Genomic DNA, 16,924 nt, shown 5'->3' on the forward strand with positions numbered 1-16,924 from the left:
CCAACACTGAATGAATCGGATGCCTTTGCACAGCTTTTCTAAAACCAGCCCTGGCAAACAGAGAGGTTTCTGCCTGTAGGCATCCCCATAACGGAATTAGCAACCTCTGACCTTCGCGTACCTGAAGCAAAAGACACAAAACCAGATCATCTTTCTTTATCTATTGATCAGTAAATTGAAGATGAAGTATGCTGAAGCACAGGCATCCATATTTGCTGTACTGTCTCGTTCCTTCTCCCCCAGCTCCAGCCCATGGCTCTGCCATGCCCGCGGCGTGGGCACCCAAGCCCCACCCGCGGGTGCTGATGGTTATCATGCTCGCTGCAATCTCCAGTGTGACACGTGGATAAATTCCTCTCGTTTCTGCACCTACCTTCATCAGATTACTCCCTGTTCTTCAAAATTCTGAATTTTCTCATGTCCTTCAACTGACAATTAAGCATAGGTGCTAATTTATTTAGTTAATTCAATGTATTTCATGTAACAAGAAAGAATGGAACCATATATATGATAGCATATGGTTGTTGGTTCAGACACTTCGAATTTAGATATCCTTTCTTAATTAAAAAGATGGTGTAAAGGTCTGCCTCTTGTTTTCGCATTTTCTCTTTCCAGTAATTTTCATCACTAAATGTAATTAAATGCCTGCAACCTAAAAATCCAGTAAAAGAGAGAATATTGGGCCTGCCTTCTTTCTCACACAAAACCAATGCTATTCCATGCTGCTGTGGCTGCTAAGATGCTGCGACTGTATTGCAACTTCGTTCTACAACACAATCCCTTTTACTACGAGGTATGGGGGCAAACCAAGCCAAGCATAACCTTAGGTTGTATACAGGGGAGTAAAACATGAGTTACCTGGGGAACAAAGACTACTACAGCTATGCCAGCTGCCCCGGCTGAAGGTATTCAGGCATTCTCTGCACTTGTCAAAGGGAAAAGGTAGGTTCTGCTGCCTTTTATTGTGCTCTCTGTGCAATGAATTTAACTGGAAAGGTACCTACTGAATTTCAAATAGCTCTCTCTATTCTCCTTCTGGCTCGCAGGACAATAAACATGACTTTCTCATCTACTGGGCTCTCCTGCCCTTTATTTTTGCTATTTTTCTAATATTTTTTGTAATATTCTCTCATAGGAAAAGATACTCTCTGAGAACAATGATGGAGATCTGCATCTTTATTTATGACTTTGTGAATCAGTGTCTGGGTGATAGGAAGTGAAAGTTGCTCAGCTAATTACACATGCTTGATGAACTGCGTAATAACTGCTGCAGCACTGCACGTTAATTGAATGCATATAAATGACAGCAGCTATTCTAACTTGAATGATGTGTGAAGAAATGACGTTGCTCAGAGTACCCTGATTATCTTTGTTTCAGACTTTGGGAATCCAGCTCAAGCAATTGTATTTTTACAGCACTGAGCAAAAACTCCCCAATAGAAAACATTAGCTGTTGCCTCAAAGCCTGACACTTTACAAACAAACTGCCCAAAGTCACTGAAAGTGGGTTTAGACATCTAAAAAAGCATACACTGAGCAACTATAATTAACAATTAATAGTTAACAACTAGCAACAACCAACAGTCAGTAGGAGCTACAAGAGCAAAAACCTTGGAAAATAAGGCCACCTTCATTTAGATGTCTAGATATCACCTTAAAAACCTAATACAGGCTTTACAGAGTTCAATTTCACCCAACTCTAAGCAACTTCCTACTATGACACTTTCCTAAAATGTATTTATTCTGGAATAGCAACTGATACAAAAAATATGGATTACTGCTAATGAGCAACAGTGTACGTCCACACTACTCTTTGTTTACCTTAAAAAGTATTCTAGATTCAAATGTAGTCCAGCTATTAACACATCATTTTAAAGAAAATGATACAGAAAAATAATTGATGTAAAACAAATGTGTATAGTACAAAATCAGTACTTTCCACTAATACTTTAAATCAGTATGAAAATATACCTTCTACATCACATACCAATTGCTTTGGGAATTTGCAAATGTTCACAGTGAAATCTGCAAATTCTCCAATACTATCTAACACGAAAAGTGTAGAAGCCAAGTTTCCAAAGCTTCCAAAAGCAGCCTTAGTTTCCAATGTACCATGTCACAATATTTTAACATTTCCCTACAACCCTATTAAGAGATTCTCAGTTTTACAAAGAGAGCTGTAATCACATAATAAAGGAAATCAACGCTCACTCTTAGAAGCATGTAAATGAAAAAAAGTTGCACATCTGCATTTCAGGAAAGTTCTCACTGTTCCAAGAAAACAAGGTGCCTCACGTAGAAAGGCAATGCAGATTTTCAGCTCTGCTTTGCCATAATACATCACAGCCATTACGCTACACCACTGGAATACAGAGCTGCGGAGCTGTGCCAGCAACTTCAGTGGCAACAGCCCCAGGCATACGAGCTACCTCCTATGCACGCATATGCAATGTACCGTCTCTACGTACGAGTGACAGGCACTCCTCTGAACCACGAGGCCGAGAGAGAGAAGCTGCCAATAAGGTCAGTATGAGATAGTGCAAGAGAGATGAGCAGGTGCAACTGAGTTCAGGCTTTACAAATGTTATCTTCTCATCTGCTGTACACAGTCCTCTCTTTGAATACCTTTCTAGCTTCATTAGGACAAGAGAGTTCCTAACAGTTCACTTCATAGCATCAGCAAATCAGCCTCTTTCAGCTGTATTATTCGTTCTTCCTTTGCAAGGTTTCGATCTTTCCCCCGTATTTTTTTTTGTCCACTTTATACATACCTCCTTTTCTACAAATTTTCTTGCCGGGTTTTCTGGCACATTCCTTGGATATTCTTTTGACTGAAAAATGAATAGAAGACTAGAAAATAACATGGAGCTCCATCACAGACAGTAGGAGCATGCAACACCACTATCTAACTTAAATATGACCTGCTTTATTAGGTGTGGAAGATTCTCAACTTGTTGTGCCTGCACATGCAATGGATAAGATGTTGATGCATCTTCCCAGAAGTCAGTGGGTGGCAATGAGAATTAGGTACCAACTTTGACCTAAAAATACACGTGCTGTGGGAGAAAAAAAAATGAGTGTAGACGGAAAGAAAAAGAAAAAAAAAAAAAACCAAACCAAATACAAAACCCAAGGACAGATGCAAACACAGAAAAGCAGCATGCATACATGTAATATGCTGGCATGCAAACAAAGAAAGCCATGCGTGCTACCAGTACACGTGAATTAATATTGTTAGAACGTAGAACAGGAAAATAGAAAGATCTCCCTGTTTTGCCTGCTATTAACTCACCATCCTCAGTTGGGACATAGATATTTAAATAGAGGCAGTCTTCATTCTGATCTTGTACATAGGTGGAAACTACATCCAAGTTATTAGTAAACCACACGGGAAGCATGACTTCAGGCAGCCTGCCTTCTATAATGTTCTGGGGGCACACTGGAGCAAACTGAGTGGTATTTTTGATATCTGCCCAGGGAGATGGAGGCTCAGGAGGTTGGAAGCGGCGCTCCCCTGTTGGAGGGGCAGCATACGGAACCCCAAGAAACTGAATAACGGGCCCCAGAATCTCATTATTAAGTTCCTTCTTAATCCCTCTTATCTTGCCAAAGTTGGTGGTCACCACTGGGTTGGTATCATCCAATTTTTGGGAGGACACAGCTGCAGCGTGAAGCAAAAATCCAAGTATACAAAAAGCAAAAGTGGCATTCAATCCCATGTGTAACAGGCGGACTATCATCGCTCTCCATACACAGTTCAGCCACACGGATCTTGGAAAGGCCATGGTCCCACATTAGTTGTGTAACTACAATGAAGCAATCTGATTTGTATCCACTGGTGTAAAAACAGGGCAACTGAAGGAAACGGATCAAGTTTCCTAAATAGGTGCCTGTCAGAAAAATCTCGAAAGGCTTTTCATGCGGTAAGTATCTTCCATTGATTTCACACTTATTGAAGCTGCATCTTCACTCAGCACTATTTATCAGACTACATCCTATTGACAATTCTGTTTTCCATAGCAGCAATATGAAGAGAGCAGCCATTTACTGCAGAATCCCCTCTTATAAATCAAATCCAGTTAGCCGCAGGTCTATATCCTGGAGAAAATGAAAATAAATCATTAGTATGAAAGAGCTAATATGAGCAGAGTGATAACTAGATGTTTCACAAGTTATTTACATACATTAATAGTTGCTAGAGTCATGTAAGTAAAATTGCAGTAGTTTATGGGTCCATGAAATGGTGGGTGAAGCACTGATTACGGGATTATCTATAATGTCACCTGTTGAATTTATAGAGATTTTTTTAGAAGAAACAGGACTCACAGAAAATACAGTTTTAAATTCACCTTTTTAAGGGTAAGCGCTTTGCTGACAGGCTCCATTACATAAGTGTTTATGTTAATATTTTAACTTAATCAGCTCATAATCAATTTTCACCTTGTTTGCACAGGTTGATTTATCAAAATGAAAGTAATTATTTCTTAAAGCAGAAGATAGTGAAATTAATATAGACAGGCATACTGAAGACTCAAAGGCATTTTATTTCATCAAAAGCAGATTATGATAAATACAAACTTTTTTTGCTCATTTTGAAATACAACTTCTGATAAAAACATCAAGGCAACTGGAACATATTTGTAAGGATAACACGAACTACTGTGCTTATTCATGATAACCTGAATTACCACACTTGATATGGTTTTCTTACTCCACAAGTTTCTGATGAAAAACACCTCCAGAGTGAAATGTTCACATCAACGAAAGGCCAAAATCTGCTCCCCCTGAAGTGAATGGCAAACTCTGAATTTGCACGGGAGTATAACTGGACCTCAGTGGTTTGGTTTAGTTTGGTTTTCTTTTCAAAACAGATTTGGAAAAGGATATGAACAGCCCGTTCAGGGATGGAGCTGTATATCACGGTTTTTACTTCAGACCAATCCTGCATTCCTTATAAACTACTGATTTTAATGAAAAATGAAAATGCATGATGAATGTACTCAATCCCTACCGTCCTTAATTTATAACATAAACAATAAAAGTTCCCATAGGGCAGTAGAAATCTTATCTTTTATATACCCACACGCTGACTGAACAATATCCTAGAAAAAAAAATGTTAGGATCAGAGACTGTATAATCTCAAATTCCAGATCTTATTTTCAACTACTTTCGCTCAGAGGTTGTCACACAAGGCTGTGTTCCAGCACTTCTGAAAATTGCTCAGTGCATATCATTATATCTTCCATATTCATGTTAAACATATTTCCAACACGACTTACAAAATCCTATTATTTAAGATGCAGTGTTATACACAACATAGCAGTGTGATCTTACACTCCCTATTAAGCAGTGTATAATGCACAAGAAATGTGTTTTGCTTTGTATAGGAAACATTTTAAACCACCTGCTTTTGAAACAGCATTGGCAGCTTTAATGAGAATTGTTTTTTTTTTTTATCATGTCTATACACATTGTAGAGAGAATTCAAAAGAACGGCTTGTCTAATAGTCAGACTACCCTGCAGTTTGGGTTATTAAAAAGGAGATTGTAAAAGCTATATAGGACAGCAGGAGATTTGGTTCATGTCTAGTGTTCCTTTAGCTCTGAACAATCTATCTCAGGAGGCAATAAGGAGATAGATGAAGCTTTTCCGCAATTTTCTCTCTCCCTTTCTTTCTCTGCTAATTCTAACACCTTCACTGTGAAACTGCATTAACAAACAAGCTTATATCCTTTATTCTCCAGCTTCAGATTCTCACCATTTGCTGGAAACACACCAATTTAGCTGCAGAAAATAATTCCCCAAACTTGATGTACGTGTTTGCATTTAGTTCAATAAACTTACACAGAATGGCATGCAGACAATTGCCTTTGGGAAGACTGTTGCTTTGTTGCATCTCAAATTTTGAAGAGAGTAGGATATTACTTGCGAAATAGTAAAGGCGGAGTACATAAGCAGGTGCCAGAGCAGAAGGCACCTAGTACAACTTTGCTTTTCTGAGTTGATGTACAGTAAGTCATGGAAAGATGGTAGATTATTCCTTAGTGGTAGTCAAAAACCTCCACAGATTTAAACCTTTTCCACAAGGTCTTAAAATCCACAGGGGTTTGTTGTTTGGTTTCGTTTTTTTTCTGTCAGGAATGGAAATCTGTACTCTCTTTTCTTTCTCAACTTTGTAAATAGTGAGAACTTAATCTTAAGTAGACCTCCTGCTAATTTACATTGTCTGGGGAAGGTCTGAGGACAAACAAAATTCAACATAGCTGTGCCAAATAGCATCCTTTTCATTTCAAGCTGCTGAGCTGGTTCAATGGGGAAAATTACCAAGATACTACTAATAACTCACTTAACACTTTCACTCAAAAAAACTTAGACCTGTTTTCAGATCCAAGACAACTTTTTAATACGCTTTTGATACCTAAAGTGGTAAATTCAATGTAAATATAAATTCGACCCAAATCCTAGAGCTGAGCTATAGTTTTAAGCTTGTCTATTAGCTGTTTTGTCATTGCAGCTGAACAGCTCTGCTGTGATCTAAAGTTCTGGTTTGCCTCCCATGGAGAAGGTTTTCATAGAATCACAGACTGGTCTGGGTTGGCAGGGCCCTTAAAGCCCACCTAGCTCCAGCCCCCTGCCCCGGGCAGGGCCACCTCCCCCCAGCCCAGGTTGCCCCCAGCCCCGTCCAGCCTGGCCTTGAGCCCTGCCAGGGACGGGGCACCCACAGCTGCTCTGGGCAGCCTGGGCCAGCGCCTCCCACCCTCAGGGTAAAAAGTTTCTTCCTTATATCTAATCTATATGTATTCTTTTTCAGCCTTAAGCCATCACCCCTTGTCCTATCACCACATGCCCTTGTAAAGAGCCCCTCTCCAGCTCTCTTGCTGGCCCCTCCAGGTATTAAAAGGCTGCACCAAGGTCTCCCCAGAGCCTTCTCTTCTCCAGGCTGAAGCACCCCAGCTCTCTCAGCCTGTATCATAGGAGAGGTGCTTTTACTCTACGACTGAGACAGGAGGCTAAAAAGGTAAGAACTCAATGCTGTGTTTGGCTATTCCTAAAAAATTAACTATCAGGCAGCAGCTAGCTTCAGTGGTTGGGTTTATAGGTTATACAGGGCAGTAAATTGAAAAGCACTTGCAGAATTGGAATCAACAGATTTTCATTGTATTTGCAACTTAAATTTTGGATTTCCCGCCCCCCCCTCCCAGCCTTTCTTTTTACACAACTAAGTAACGGGGGGGGGGGGGGGGGGGGGCGGAGGTGGTTTTTGAGACTGAGGGGTCAAACATTCAAGCCTGCTCTGAAGCTGTAAGATTACAAACACAAACAAATAAAAAAACTGAGATTCATCAAAAATCTTGAGAGTTTAATGCCAAAATTTTATTTTGAGCACTAGGTGGAAAGGCAAGCAGGCAAGTTGGCCTCGAACTTGTCTTACTTGTTGAGACAATGTTAAACAAAATTTTCCTTAGTCCTCCAGTAAGTGATCCGCGTAGGGCTTTCCCTTGGTATCTGACTTGCCTCAACGGGAATCAATGGAAAGAAAGAGAAGCAATAAACAGGAGCAGGAATGATCAGGAAGACGGGCAGGAGAGTAAACTAAAAAGTAATGATGATCAATTCGGGACAAGTTCAGCGTCAAAATATTGTGGATCTGAGCAGGAGGAGGAGAAACATTTTCAGATTTTATTATTGTCTAGATGTGAGGATCACAATTGTTCCCTGTGGTAACACAAATGAATTCTACTGTAAAAGGTATTTGATAAAGTCTTTCATGGTCTTTGGAACAGACTATACTATGTAGAGGCTTTTTCTATCATCTATTATTTTATTATCTTCCTTTCTGAATTTAAATTACTTCATAGCTCAGATTCCGACATACCTTAGAGAGGCATTTAGTATGCCGAGGAGCGAACAATGCAAGATAACTTCAGCGCATCTTTGCATTTCCAATGACATAGGGCATCCCACAACAGGTCACATCTGCTGCAAACTGCAGCAGCTAAACTCCTCTTTGTTACTCGTGCACAGAGCTCCAGATCTCAAGGGATGTCTTGAACTGCACCACCTGGCAATAGCTCCAATGGCTTATTAAAAACTTTAGTGGCACCCAAGACTTCTGGCCACTTTCCAGCTTCAGCACATGTAAAAGGTACTGTTATGATATCTTTACACCACTGGCTGTTTTCTTTTTAGCTGAAGATATACTCTGTGATTTGATATTCATGCTGAAAAATTCCTTTCCACCTCAGTTTGGCTAGTAAATCCCAATTGCACAAATATTCATAGAAAGTGATTGTAAGAGTGTTGAACGCCACACAATGCCACTTCATTTCAAAACATAAATGCTATTTTGCAGAACCAACTACATTTGCATCCATTTTCACTTACAACAGTCTCTACTTAGAACGAAGAGCCTAAAGATGTTTCGTGTCTTTAAAAAGAAATCCGTGTTCTAAAATACACTACAATGCCAAAAAGGAACGTGGCCAGTGGAACAGAAGCCATTAAAGGAAAGACTCTGACCCAGGGTGAACACTAGGTCAGTGTGACATACCAATTGTAAACACGATCAGACAAATCCTCAAGAGATGCATCATAGAACTCCCCATCTTTTCTTTCATGTTTCAAGTTAGCAAAGGGAAGCATTGTGTCAACTACAGCATATTTTCTATGTATTAGTAAAGATTTTGAAACAGACCCTGCTCTTGGGTATTTCCATAAATACTTGGTGAAGAGAAGAGATTTACGTGTATTTAGTTCGAGAAATAAACTACCTGCATTTAAAAAAATAGGTGTATGAAATTATAACGGAAGAGGACTGCAATCCTGAACACATACACCTCAGAAGAGTACAGCTCTGGTGGGGTTTGGTTAGCTCCCACATGCCAGCATCTCCTCCACCCGAGAGAAGGTCTGGAAGTTCCAGAAAGCAGCGACAAATCCAACCCTACTGAGATGCACAGCCTTTGCTGAGACCACCAGCAAAGGTATGACCAAGACATTATTCTAATGGGCTTGTGGTCCCACCCCACAGTAGTATGAGATTACAACTGTTATGCTACATGGGTCCACAAACATCCCAGTGGTGAGGATCTCCAGATGCTACAAGCTGTGTAAATGTATCACTCCCAGGTCAGAGAGATTGACTCCTCAGTGCCAGTCTCACATTTACCTTTATTTAATGTTATGTTTGGTACATAAAACCTTTACAACTAAATTAGTAAAAAATACAATATTTAAATATGTTATTCAATGCAGTGTAGTGCAAATCAGTGAAAAATTGAATTGAACTGAGTAGGTGTTATAAGACTCATTTAAATTATCATGCGGTTCTCAGCTTCGCTATATTTTTGTTCTTCCCTGTTAGTGGGAACATTCACTAATGCTAACTCATTATTAATTAGCATTTTCATGATCAAAAGATCCCTTTAAATAATTTCTGCAACTTAGTTTGCCAAAATAGGAAGGCTTCTGATCATAATTTTCTGTTAAGCTGTTTTTGAATTAGACAAATTAAACCTATGAGAAGAAGAAGGTCACTTAAGTCTCATCATCTTCCATTTACGCGTATCAATAAATCATTTTCTTAAAACAGTTCTACTTCTTAGCTGAAGCAATTGTTTATATTACCAGAAGCTGGCTACAATTTTTTAACGTGGACTATAGCTGTCTGACATTTTGCACAGTAAGTAGGTAACGAAATGGTGATTTTACCCATAACAGAAAGAATGGGTAACTCTGTCACTTATGTGTAAAGTTTTAGACAGCTAAGTAATACAGATTTAAATTAAAAATGACAGATGCACTGGCTTGGAATATAATGGGCACTGAAGTGAACCTTTATTCCTTTTAGCAGCTTACGGTTAACTCTTAAATGGACCACACATCATACTTGCTTTTGAGTACTGTAACTATTCAGCCAAACGATCAAATGGCGATTCTGTTGATGTGTGCAGTGTGCTTTGGGACATGAAGGTTTTTTGACCTACTGTAGAAATTCAACTGAACTCATGTTAATCAGAGGTCATACCAGAGGAAAAATTATCCCTGATGTTTCCAATTTCAGATCTTCAGTACTGAAACCTGCATATTGTATATCATAAAGTCAAGTGGATTTAACTTGCTTCAATTAACACTCTATGCACATGCTTCCCATCTGATCACTCCAACAAGAGTATACTAGAACCCATCCAAAGGCCCTTGAAACTAAGTGTTCTTTTGTTGTCTCTTGCAGGTGATAGCTATAGAATTAGTAACTAAGTTCATTACCTGATATATATTTGTGGGTAACCCTTGGTGCACTGGGGTTAATCATATGAGAAAAGTAAATTGTACTTTGTTCACTGCCTTTATTACAATTATTACATCAACAATAATACTGCTTTTAACGTTAGTTCATCACCTAAGGCAAGCTTTCATATCAGATTCATAAGAAAGATACCAGGGTTTTTTATTCCTACTTTGGGGGCATTTGGAATTCAAAATTAAAACCAGCTCAAATAGAGTTATTACCATTTCTGGAGAAAGAAGTCTGAAAACAAAGATGCTTGAATGAACTCACATTTGTCTATGAATTGTTTTTCTATCTGGATACCATACAATAACAGTTCCAAAAAACAAAGCCCTTGTTGTGGAGTTAGATCAATAACCAGCTCTTCAATAAAATGAGTTCTTAAAAAAACAACAACAAAAGAAACCCCCAAACTTCCTTGTGGCACAAAAAAGACCCAATGTTTTCCTTGCCTGATCAGATTCTGGTCTCAGTTCCATCAGGGCAATTGAGATCAAATTCCAACTCATCATAAAAGCCACAGAGGTATAAATATAATTTGTTAATCACAAACCCGACATGTCTAACTCAACTTCGAAAGTGCTCTTGAGTTGTGTTGCCATGCTTTCCAGAACTGCAGAGTGCACACTACATTTCAAGTGCAATATTGGCATTATAGGGATCTATCAACTTGAGAGTCCGTTTCCTGTGATGTAGCATTCTGTACATCTGTGACTTTACTTGTATTTGTTCCAAAATGAATTTCATGCTTAACTTGTTTTTCTTAATTAAACTTCCTTTAGCAGTTTCTAATATGTGCACTATTAAAACTCATTAGTCCCATTCATGCCTGCCTGTCATTTTTGGCTTCACATTCATGTATCAAAGAACACTGTTGCTTTATATAGGAAGCAAATTAAATAATAAATATGAGAACTTGAACGTTTTATGAGTGTCAGTATGAGAAAGTGGCTGCAAGGCCCATAAGGTTTCACACAAAAAAAGCATTACAGCTAAAGCTAACATGCTGACACATCTCTGATCTATAAAGTCTGCAGTAATGGTAGCAGTAAAGTGTTGTGCCATAGACGGGGAATTTTTCTCTCACATGAAATAGAAATAGGATATAGCAGAGGCTGTATTTACTGTTGTAAAAAAAATTCAAATAAAATTTCCAAAAAGCTTAGAATATAACATCATTAAATGTCTACAAAGATTTACTCTTTCCATCTGACTTCATGTGCAGCTCCTATTATTCAGCTCCTTGTCCTGTTTTCATTTTCTACCACTATCTGTGAGAAAGAAACTTATTTAAGTTATAGCAACTGGTGTCGGGTCCCCCTGTGGTCACATCCTGGTGATGCTGACCCGGCCTCCAGCCCCAGAAGTGTTTCCTAACCCAGCAGCCAGGTCTGGTGGCAACTTACTCAGTGCCCAGGTCTCCACCAAAGTGACCCACCTTTGTGAAACCAGCTGAAGAAACAAAAGCACCATCCCCCAACACCTATTTTACACAGATTTGAGGATGTCAAAATATTCAGTATGTCTATGTAGTAAGGTTTCCTCTAAAGAAGTTGTCGTTTTCTCCTCATGAGTATTTCTAACACTATGTGCCTACATAACACTTTACTGCTTTCAAGAACTTTTTTGGAAGCTGGGGGACGGGGTTGGGAAGGCAGAAGTTAAAGAAGGATTTTAAGTTCAGATATTGAACTTAAAAGCTTCAGACAAGATGGAATTCAATCAAAGTATAAAATACAACATAAAAGTATTTCCCTCTTTAAATTCCCAGAACCAGTTCAAAAAGCGGGCTAGTGGCATCTCTAGGCAGGATGCAATTGAGGAGAATTAAAAAACATATTTTTAAATTTCCATTTAAGTTCTCTGCTTGGTTGAAGGAATATGAGTGAAATATAGTATTTGTAAAGTGTCCTTGACCACTTTTATGATTTTAAAGTCATGTGTTGCTAATTTCCAAGCATTACATTCTCCTTTAATATGGTGCAAGAGACCTAACCAAGCATCAGTGGAAAGTAAAAGACTTCCCAAAGGCAGCACTAAACCTGATTATGCAGAAAATATTATGAGGACAAAACAGGAGATTCAACAAATGGGGGAAAGGGAACTCCAATTGCTTTTTTTTTTTAATGGCCTCATCTTTTACTTGTGCACAGCCGTGGAAAAAACATTTTACACTGATGTATGCAGCCCAGACCTTTATGTGGCTTGATTGCCATAAGGATATTTACAGTAGACACTGCGCCCCATGGCTTCACAGAGATGGTGTCCCTCCACACCACCTTTGGTTTTTTAGTGAACAGTGGCACTGCAGAGTGGGTGCGCAGAAAAACTTGAACATGGTACTAAGTAGCCAACTAGTCACTTTTTACCCCTGGATAATACATAGCATCATTAATGAGCAATTAGTAATTATGAAAACAAAGTCTGTTGGAAAACACGTGGGGTCTTCAGGGGCAGGTGGAAACATGGAGCTGAGTCACCAAGAAGTCAACACAATTTCCCCTTGTAAATGTGATAATTCAATAGTCATTCTGAGGGACGTAATGTCATCATTTATCATTAAAACTACAGGATGTGCTTGCAATGCGCGACGCATGATGAAGTTTCTCCATCAGCTTCTTTTTTTTTTTCACATCCCCTAACTCCCTCTTTCCCTCCCTCCCTCCCTCTCAGACAAACTCCTCTGCAACAGCCGTGTAGCAGGGCAGGCATCCTCCTTTGACTGCATACGTTCCTTCAGGATGCAGGGCTCAGAAACAGGGCTACAGTAATGGAAATATGCTTTTATAATAGCCTCTATTCATCAGTCAGGATCTAATTTTTATCATTACCTGTTATACTTACCATGGATGGATATCTAGGACTAATCAGAAATTTCATCGTTTACTGGATCAGATTGATTACTGCCCGGTCCTTTATTAAAAGAAATCCACAAAGGTTTCTACTGAATGTCTGGCAAAATGTTGTCTTTTCATTATTTGCTTTCAAAGAATGTCTGTCTCTTTTTGCCCTTCTTTTTCACTATTTAATTTTTAAATAGTTTCTTTTTCATGTGATTAAAAAAACATAACAAATATGACATCAAACAAATAATTCAAAGCTAGCCAAGGATCTGTAATACAGCTCTACGTCTCTATTAGAAAGGAATGTATATTTGCTTTTAATAAAGAGAGGCAAGCCAATCCATTACGAATGGAGACCATATCTAAGCCTCTGCTTTCTTCTCTTTTCCCCAGACTCCATTTGAACAATTAGAGTGGTTTATGCTTGTGTGTATGCCAGTGGATAGTAAATATACAAACTGATAAAAAATGACACTACCACCATTACCACGTTCAAATCTTCCGTTCACTTGCAAATCAATTTATCTGCCTACAGCTCTGTCCCAGTCTTTAAATAACCCTCCACAGCAGACTGCTCCACCTCCAGCCAAATAATCCAGAGCAAACCCACAATGTTAAGGACGTTTAAGTATCAACAGCCAGGATATGATCTTCTTACCCTACAGCAGAAAAAGGGGTAAGATAACCAAGGCAGTGACAGGACGACAGCTCTTCTCCTTGCTTCTACGCAACTTACTGCCTTAAACAGCCTGTACACTCTCTGATGGTTTTCGTTGCTACTTCAGTTAATCACAAACAGAGGTGTTCAGCCAGATCCTGCTTCCGAGCACACTTAGCATGATTATCCTCAGCCTCATTTTTCTTTCCCTAGTCTGCATATGATACACGTGAAATATAATAATAAATTGGATCTCTTCACATGTATCTAAGGTCCCCCTAACCATTTACTGCAAAGCTGCTTTTGCAACATTGCTGCAGTCTGTAGCCATAGTTCTAAGAAAACCAGTGTCATTTATCAGAAGTAACTAAGAAGCGGCCTCCTTTAACCCTGCATCATGCACCAGAAATATAGAAGGGGAAAAAGAGGAAAGGAAAAAAAAAAAAAAAGCCACCCAACCTGTCTTTCCAAACATGGCTACTTAGCTTTTGGCTCCCAATCTGCAAAACTAATTTCAAAGATGCAAAAGTGGGCTGCGTGTTACAGCTGTTGAGCCCACACAAGTCTCAGTGCAGTCAATGGAAATCAGTATCTTTGAAAATCAGGGCCCTGTGAATAACGGGCTCTATTTTCTCATGTTAATTTATGTCATACATGGGTCTTTCACTTGTCAGGTGCCTGTAATAAAGTACATGCAATTTCATAAGTATCCTTTGCTTCAATTAAGCCAGCCCAGAAAAAAAGTAGGAGAAAAGGTCCCAGAGCTCAGAGCTATGCACTTTCACCAGTAACAATAATCTGTAGATGCATCAAAAATGCTGCTACTGTAAAAAAGCAAACAAACTAGAAAAACAACCTAGGTCTCAAAGGAGCATGAAAAAGTTGTTTTTAACATTGTCAGAAATACATGGTTTCAGATATGAATTATCTCTGTGAATTTATCAGCACGGTTTGGTCCCACTAAGGCTCTGGATAAATGCAAATATTGCCACACTGGATGGCAGTACTGGAAAAAATATTTCCTAAAACAATTTCTTACACTTATGCTGAAAAAAAATATATATGCTTCATTTCAAATTCACAGAACATCTAAACGTGCTAAAAACATTCACTTCGATATTTATAGCTCCTATAAGATATATTTCCATTTTATCCTGCTGGATTTTTAATACCATAGTTGTTAAAGCTAAAACAAACTGGTCTTCCAGAAAGGAAAACCAGTGTCAAACTAAGATGATATTCCTTAAAAAGGTCAGCAAATTTACAGAAGAAAATAGCTTGCCCAGGTTGTGTCACCTGCAGCAGCAAGAACGCAACACTTTAATCGAGCTCTGTTTTGTTTTATTTAAACAATTATTTTAATATAATTGCTCTGAAACCATATGCATCCTTAAAACGATTTGAGATAATATCCTCTCTCCTGATTCCAAGGTAACTTCTTTCTGGCTTTAATTATAAGTCAATTAATATTAAGTAATTTGACTGATTAATTTTAATTAAACCTGTTGAAAATTGATTTTCCTTCAGCAAGCAAAGATGAGACTCTGGTGCGATCGTCAGGAAAAAGCGCGGGGGGGCGAGGAAGATGAGAAAAAGCAGTACTTAACACCCAAGCGAGAAGATGTCTGAAGGAGAGGAGGAAAAAAAAAAAAAAAAAAAAAAAAAAAGCCCTCCATCAGGCATGGCAGCCTGGGCAGAGGCACGGCACTGCGCGCAGGCAGCGGGGCGCGCAGCAGCTCCGCACCGCACCGGGGGCCAGCGCCGGCCCCGGCCCGCCCGGGGGCAGCAAAAGTTCGCTGGGGGGCGGCGGGGGCAGGAGCCGGCGGGCGGGGCGCGCTGCGGGCAGATGCGGGGGGTGCGGGTGTAAATCCCTGCGAGCAGCCAACCCCCAGCCCCCCCGCAGCGGATCCTGCCTCCGCGCAGCGCCGCCGAGGCACCGCTCGGGCTCGCCGCCGCAGCCCCCGCGCAGCCCCGCACCCCAGCCCCGCTTGCAGCCGCTAAATACCGTCTCCCTGCCCGCCGACACCCGCACCCGCACCGGGCTCGTAAAGCGGCACCGCAACGCGCCCCCGGGCTCAGCCCCGCGCCCCGGCCCCGCAGCCGCCCTGCCCGGCCCCTGCCCTGCCGGGGGTGCTGAGCCCGGGGCCGGGGGTGCTGAGCCCAGCCCGGCCCGGCCGCCCCTCCATCCCGGCTCGGGCTCGCCCCGCACGCCGAGAGCATCAAAGTATTTACCAGTTCACGGCCGCTTTTCTGCAATCACAGCTGAAACTGTAATTCGCTGGGTTCGCCTCCTCCGGCTCCCCCAGCCGCCGAAGCTGGAGGGCTCTCAATCGTGCCCCAGACACTTCCGAATTACAGCGATTTTTATATATTTTTCTCCCTTTTCCTCGGATGGGGGCGAGGGGAGGGGGGGACTGGAAATCCCCATCCGGAATTCAGCCTCATCCGTGCCGAGCCACCTCCATTTAAATCCGACCATCAGGCAAGCAATAGAAATGATCAAACGCTACTTCTCTCCGTCTGCAAGCAGATAATCCTACTAATCCAATAGATCTCCCCCGATCCGAAACTGCCCTCCAGACGAATGAATCCCCTTCGCTCGATGTCCGGCGGGCGAGCGCGGAGCCGCGGCGATGCCCCGAGGGGTGCGGGGGTGTTGGGGGGGGTGCGGGGGGCGCGGGGAGGGGGGGGGGGGGGTGTCTGTGTGTGTGAATCTTTTTTGGCTGCTGGATGCGCGGCTCGCTCAATCCGCCGAGAACCCTGCTTTTCCCCCTGTTCCACGGTTCCACTCCAAATTGCTGCTGGATGAAAAATGGTACAAAGATACCCCCAGCGGCGGCGCGGCGAACAGCGCGGGCAGCCCCGGCCCCGCTCCGCACCGCCCCGGCCCCGCTCCGCACCGCCCCGGCCCCACCTCCGGGGGACCCTCCCGGGGCCCCGGAGCGAGGCAGCTTTGGGGGTGTCCCCCCGGGAGAGGGTCCCCGCAGCCGCACGAAGCGCACGCACCCGGGTGCGGGGCGGGGGCGAGGTGCTGCCGGGGGGTGCCGTGCACACCTGCGGGCGTGCGGGCTGCTGCGCTCCCCCAGGGGTACCTGTGCGCAGCGCTCCAGCGTTGCACACCGGCAGAAAACTC

At 41.6% G+C, this 16,924-nt stretch overlaps 1 protein-coding gene across 3 annotated transcripts in view; it reads right to left on the minus strand.

The window, feature by feature from the left end:
• The window catches only part of NLGN1 (neuroligin 1), a 328,488-nt gene extending 311,890 nt beyond the window's left edge, over positions 1-16,598 (minus strand). For 2 of the 3 annotated variants that reach the window (XM_027794415.2, XM_027794413.2), the window contains exons 1-2: positions 16,024-16,598; positions 3,293-4,098 (exon numbers count right to left, since the gene is read on the minus strand). In XM_027794415.2, coding sequence (XP_027650216.1) covers positions 3,293-3,785 — 493 coding nt within the window. In that variant the 5' untranslated portion in view covers positions 3,786-4,098; positions 16,024-16,598. Of the gene's footprint in view, positions 1-2,771; positions 2,832-3,292; positions 4,099-16,023 lie in introns of all 3 variants that reach the window. The other variant, XM_055817242.1, reaches the window with a different exon arrangement.
• Positions 16,599-16,924: the final 326 nt, after the last annotated feature.

This window comes from Falco peregrinus, chromosome 12 (genome assembly GCF_023634155.1).
Source record: "Falco peregrinus isolate bFalPer1 chromosome 12, bFalPer1.pri, whole genome shotgun sequence".
Classification (NCBI taxonomy): Eukaryota; Metazoa; Chordata; class Aves; order Falconiformes; family Falconidae; genus Falco; species Falco peregrinus.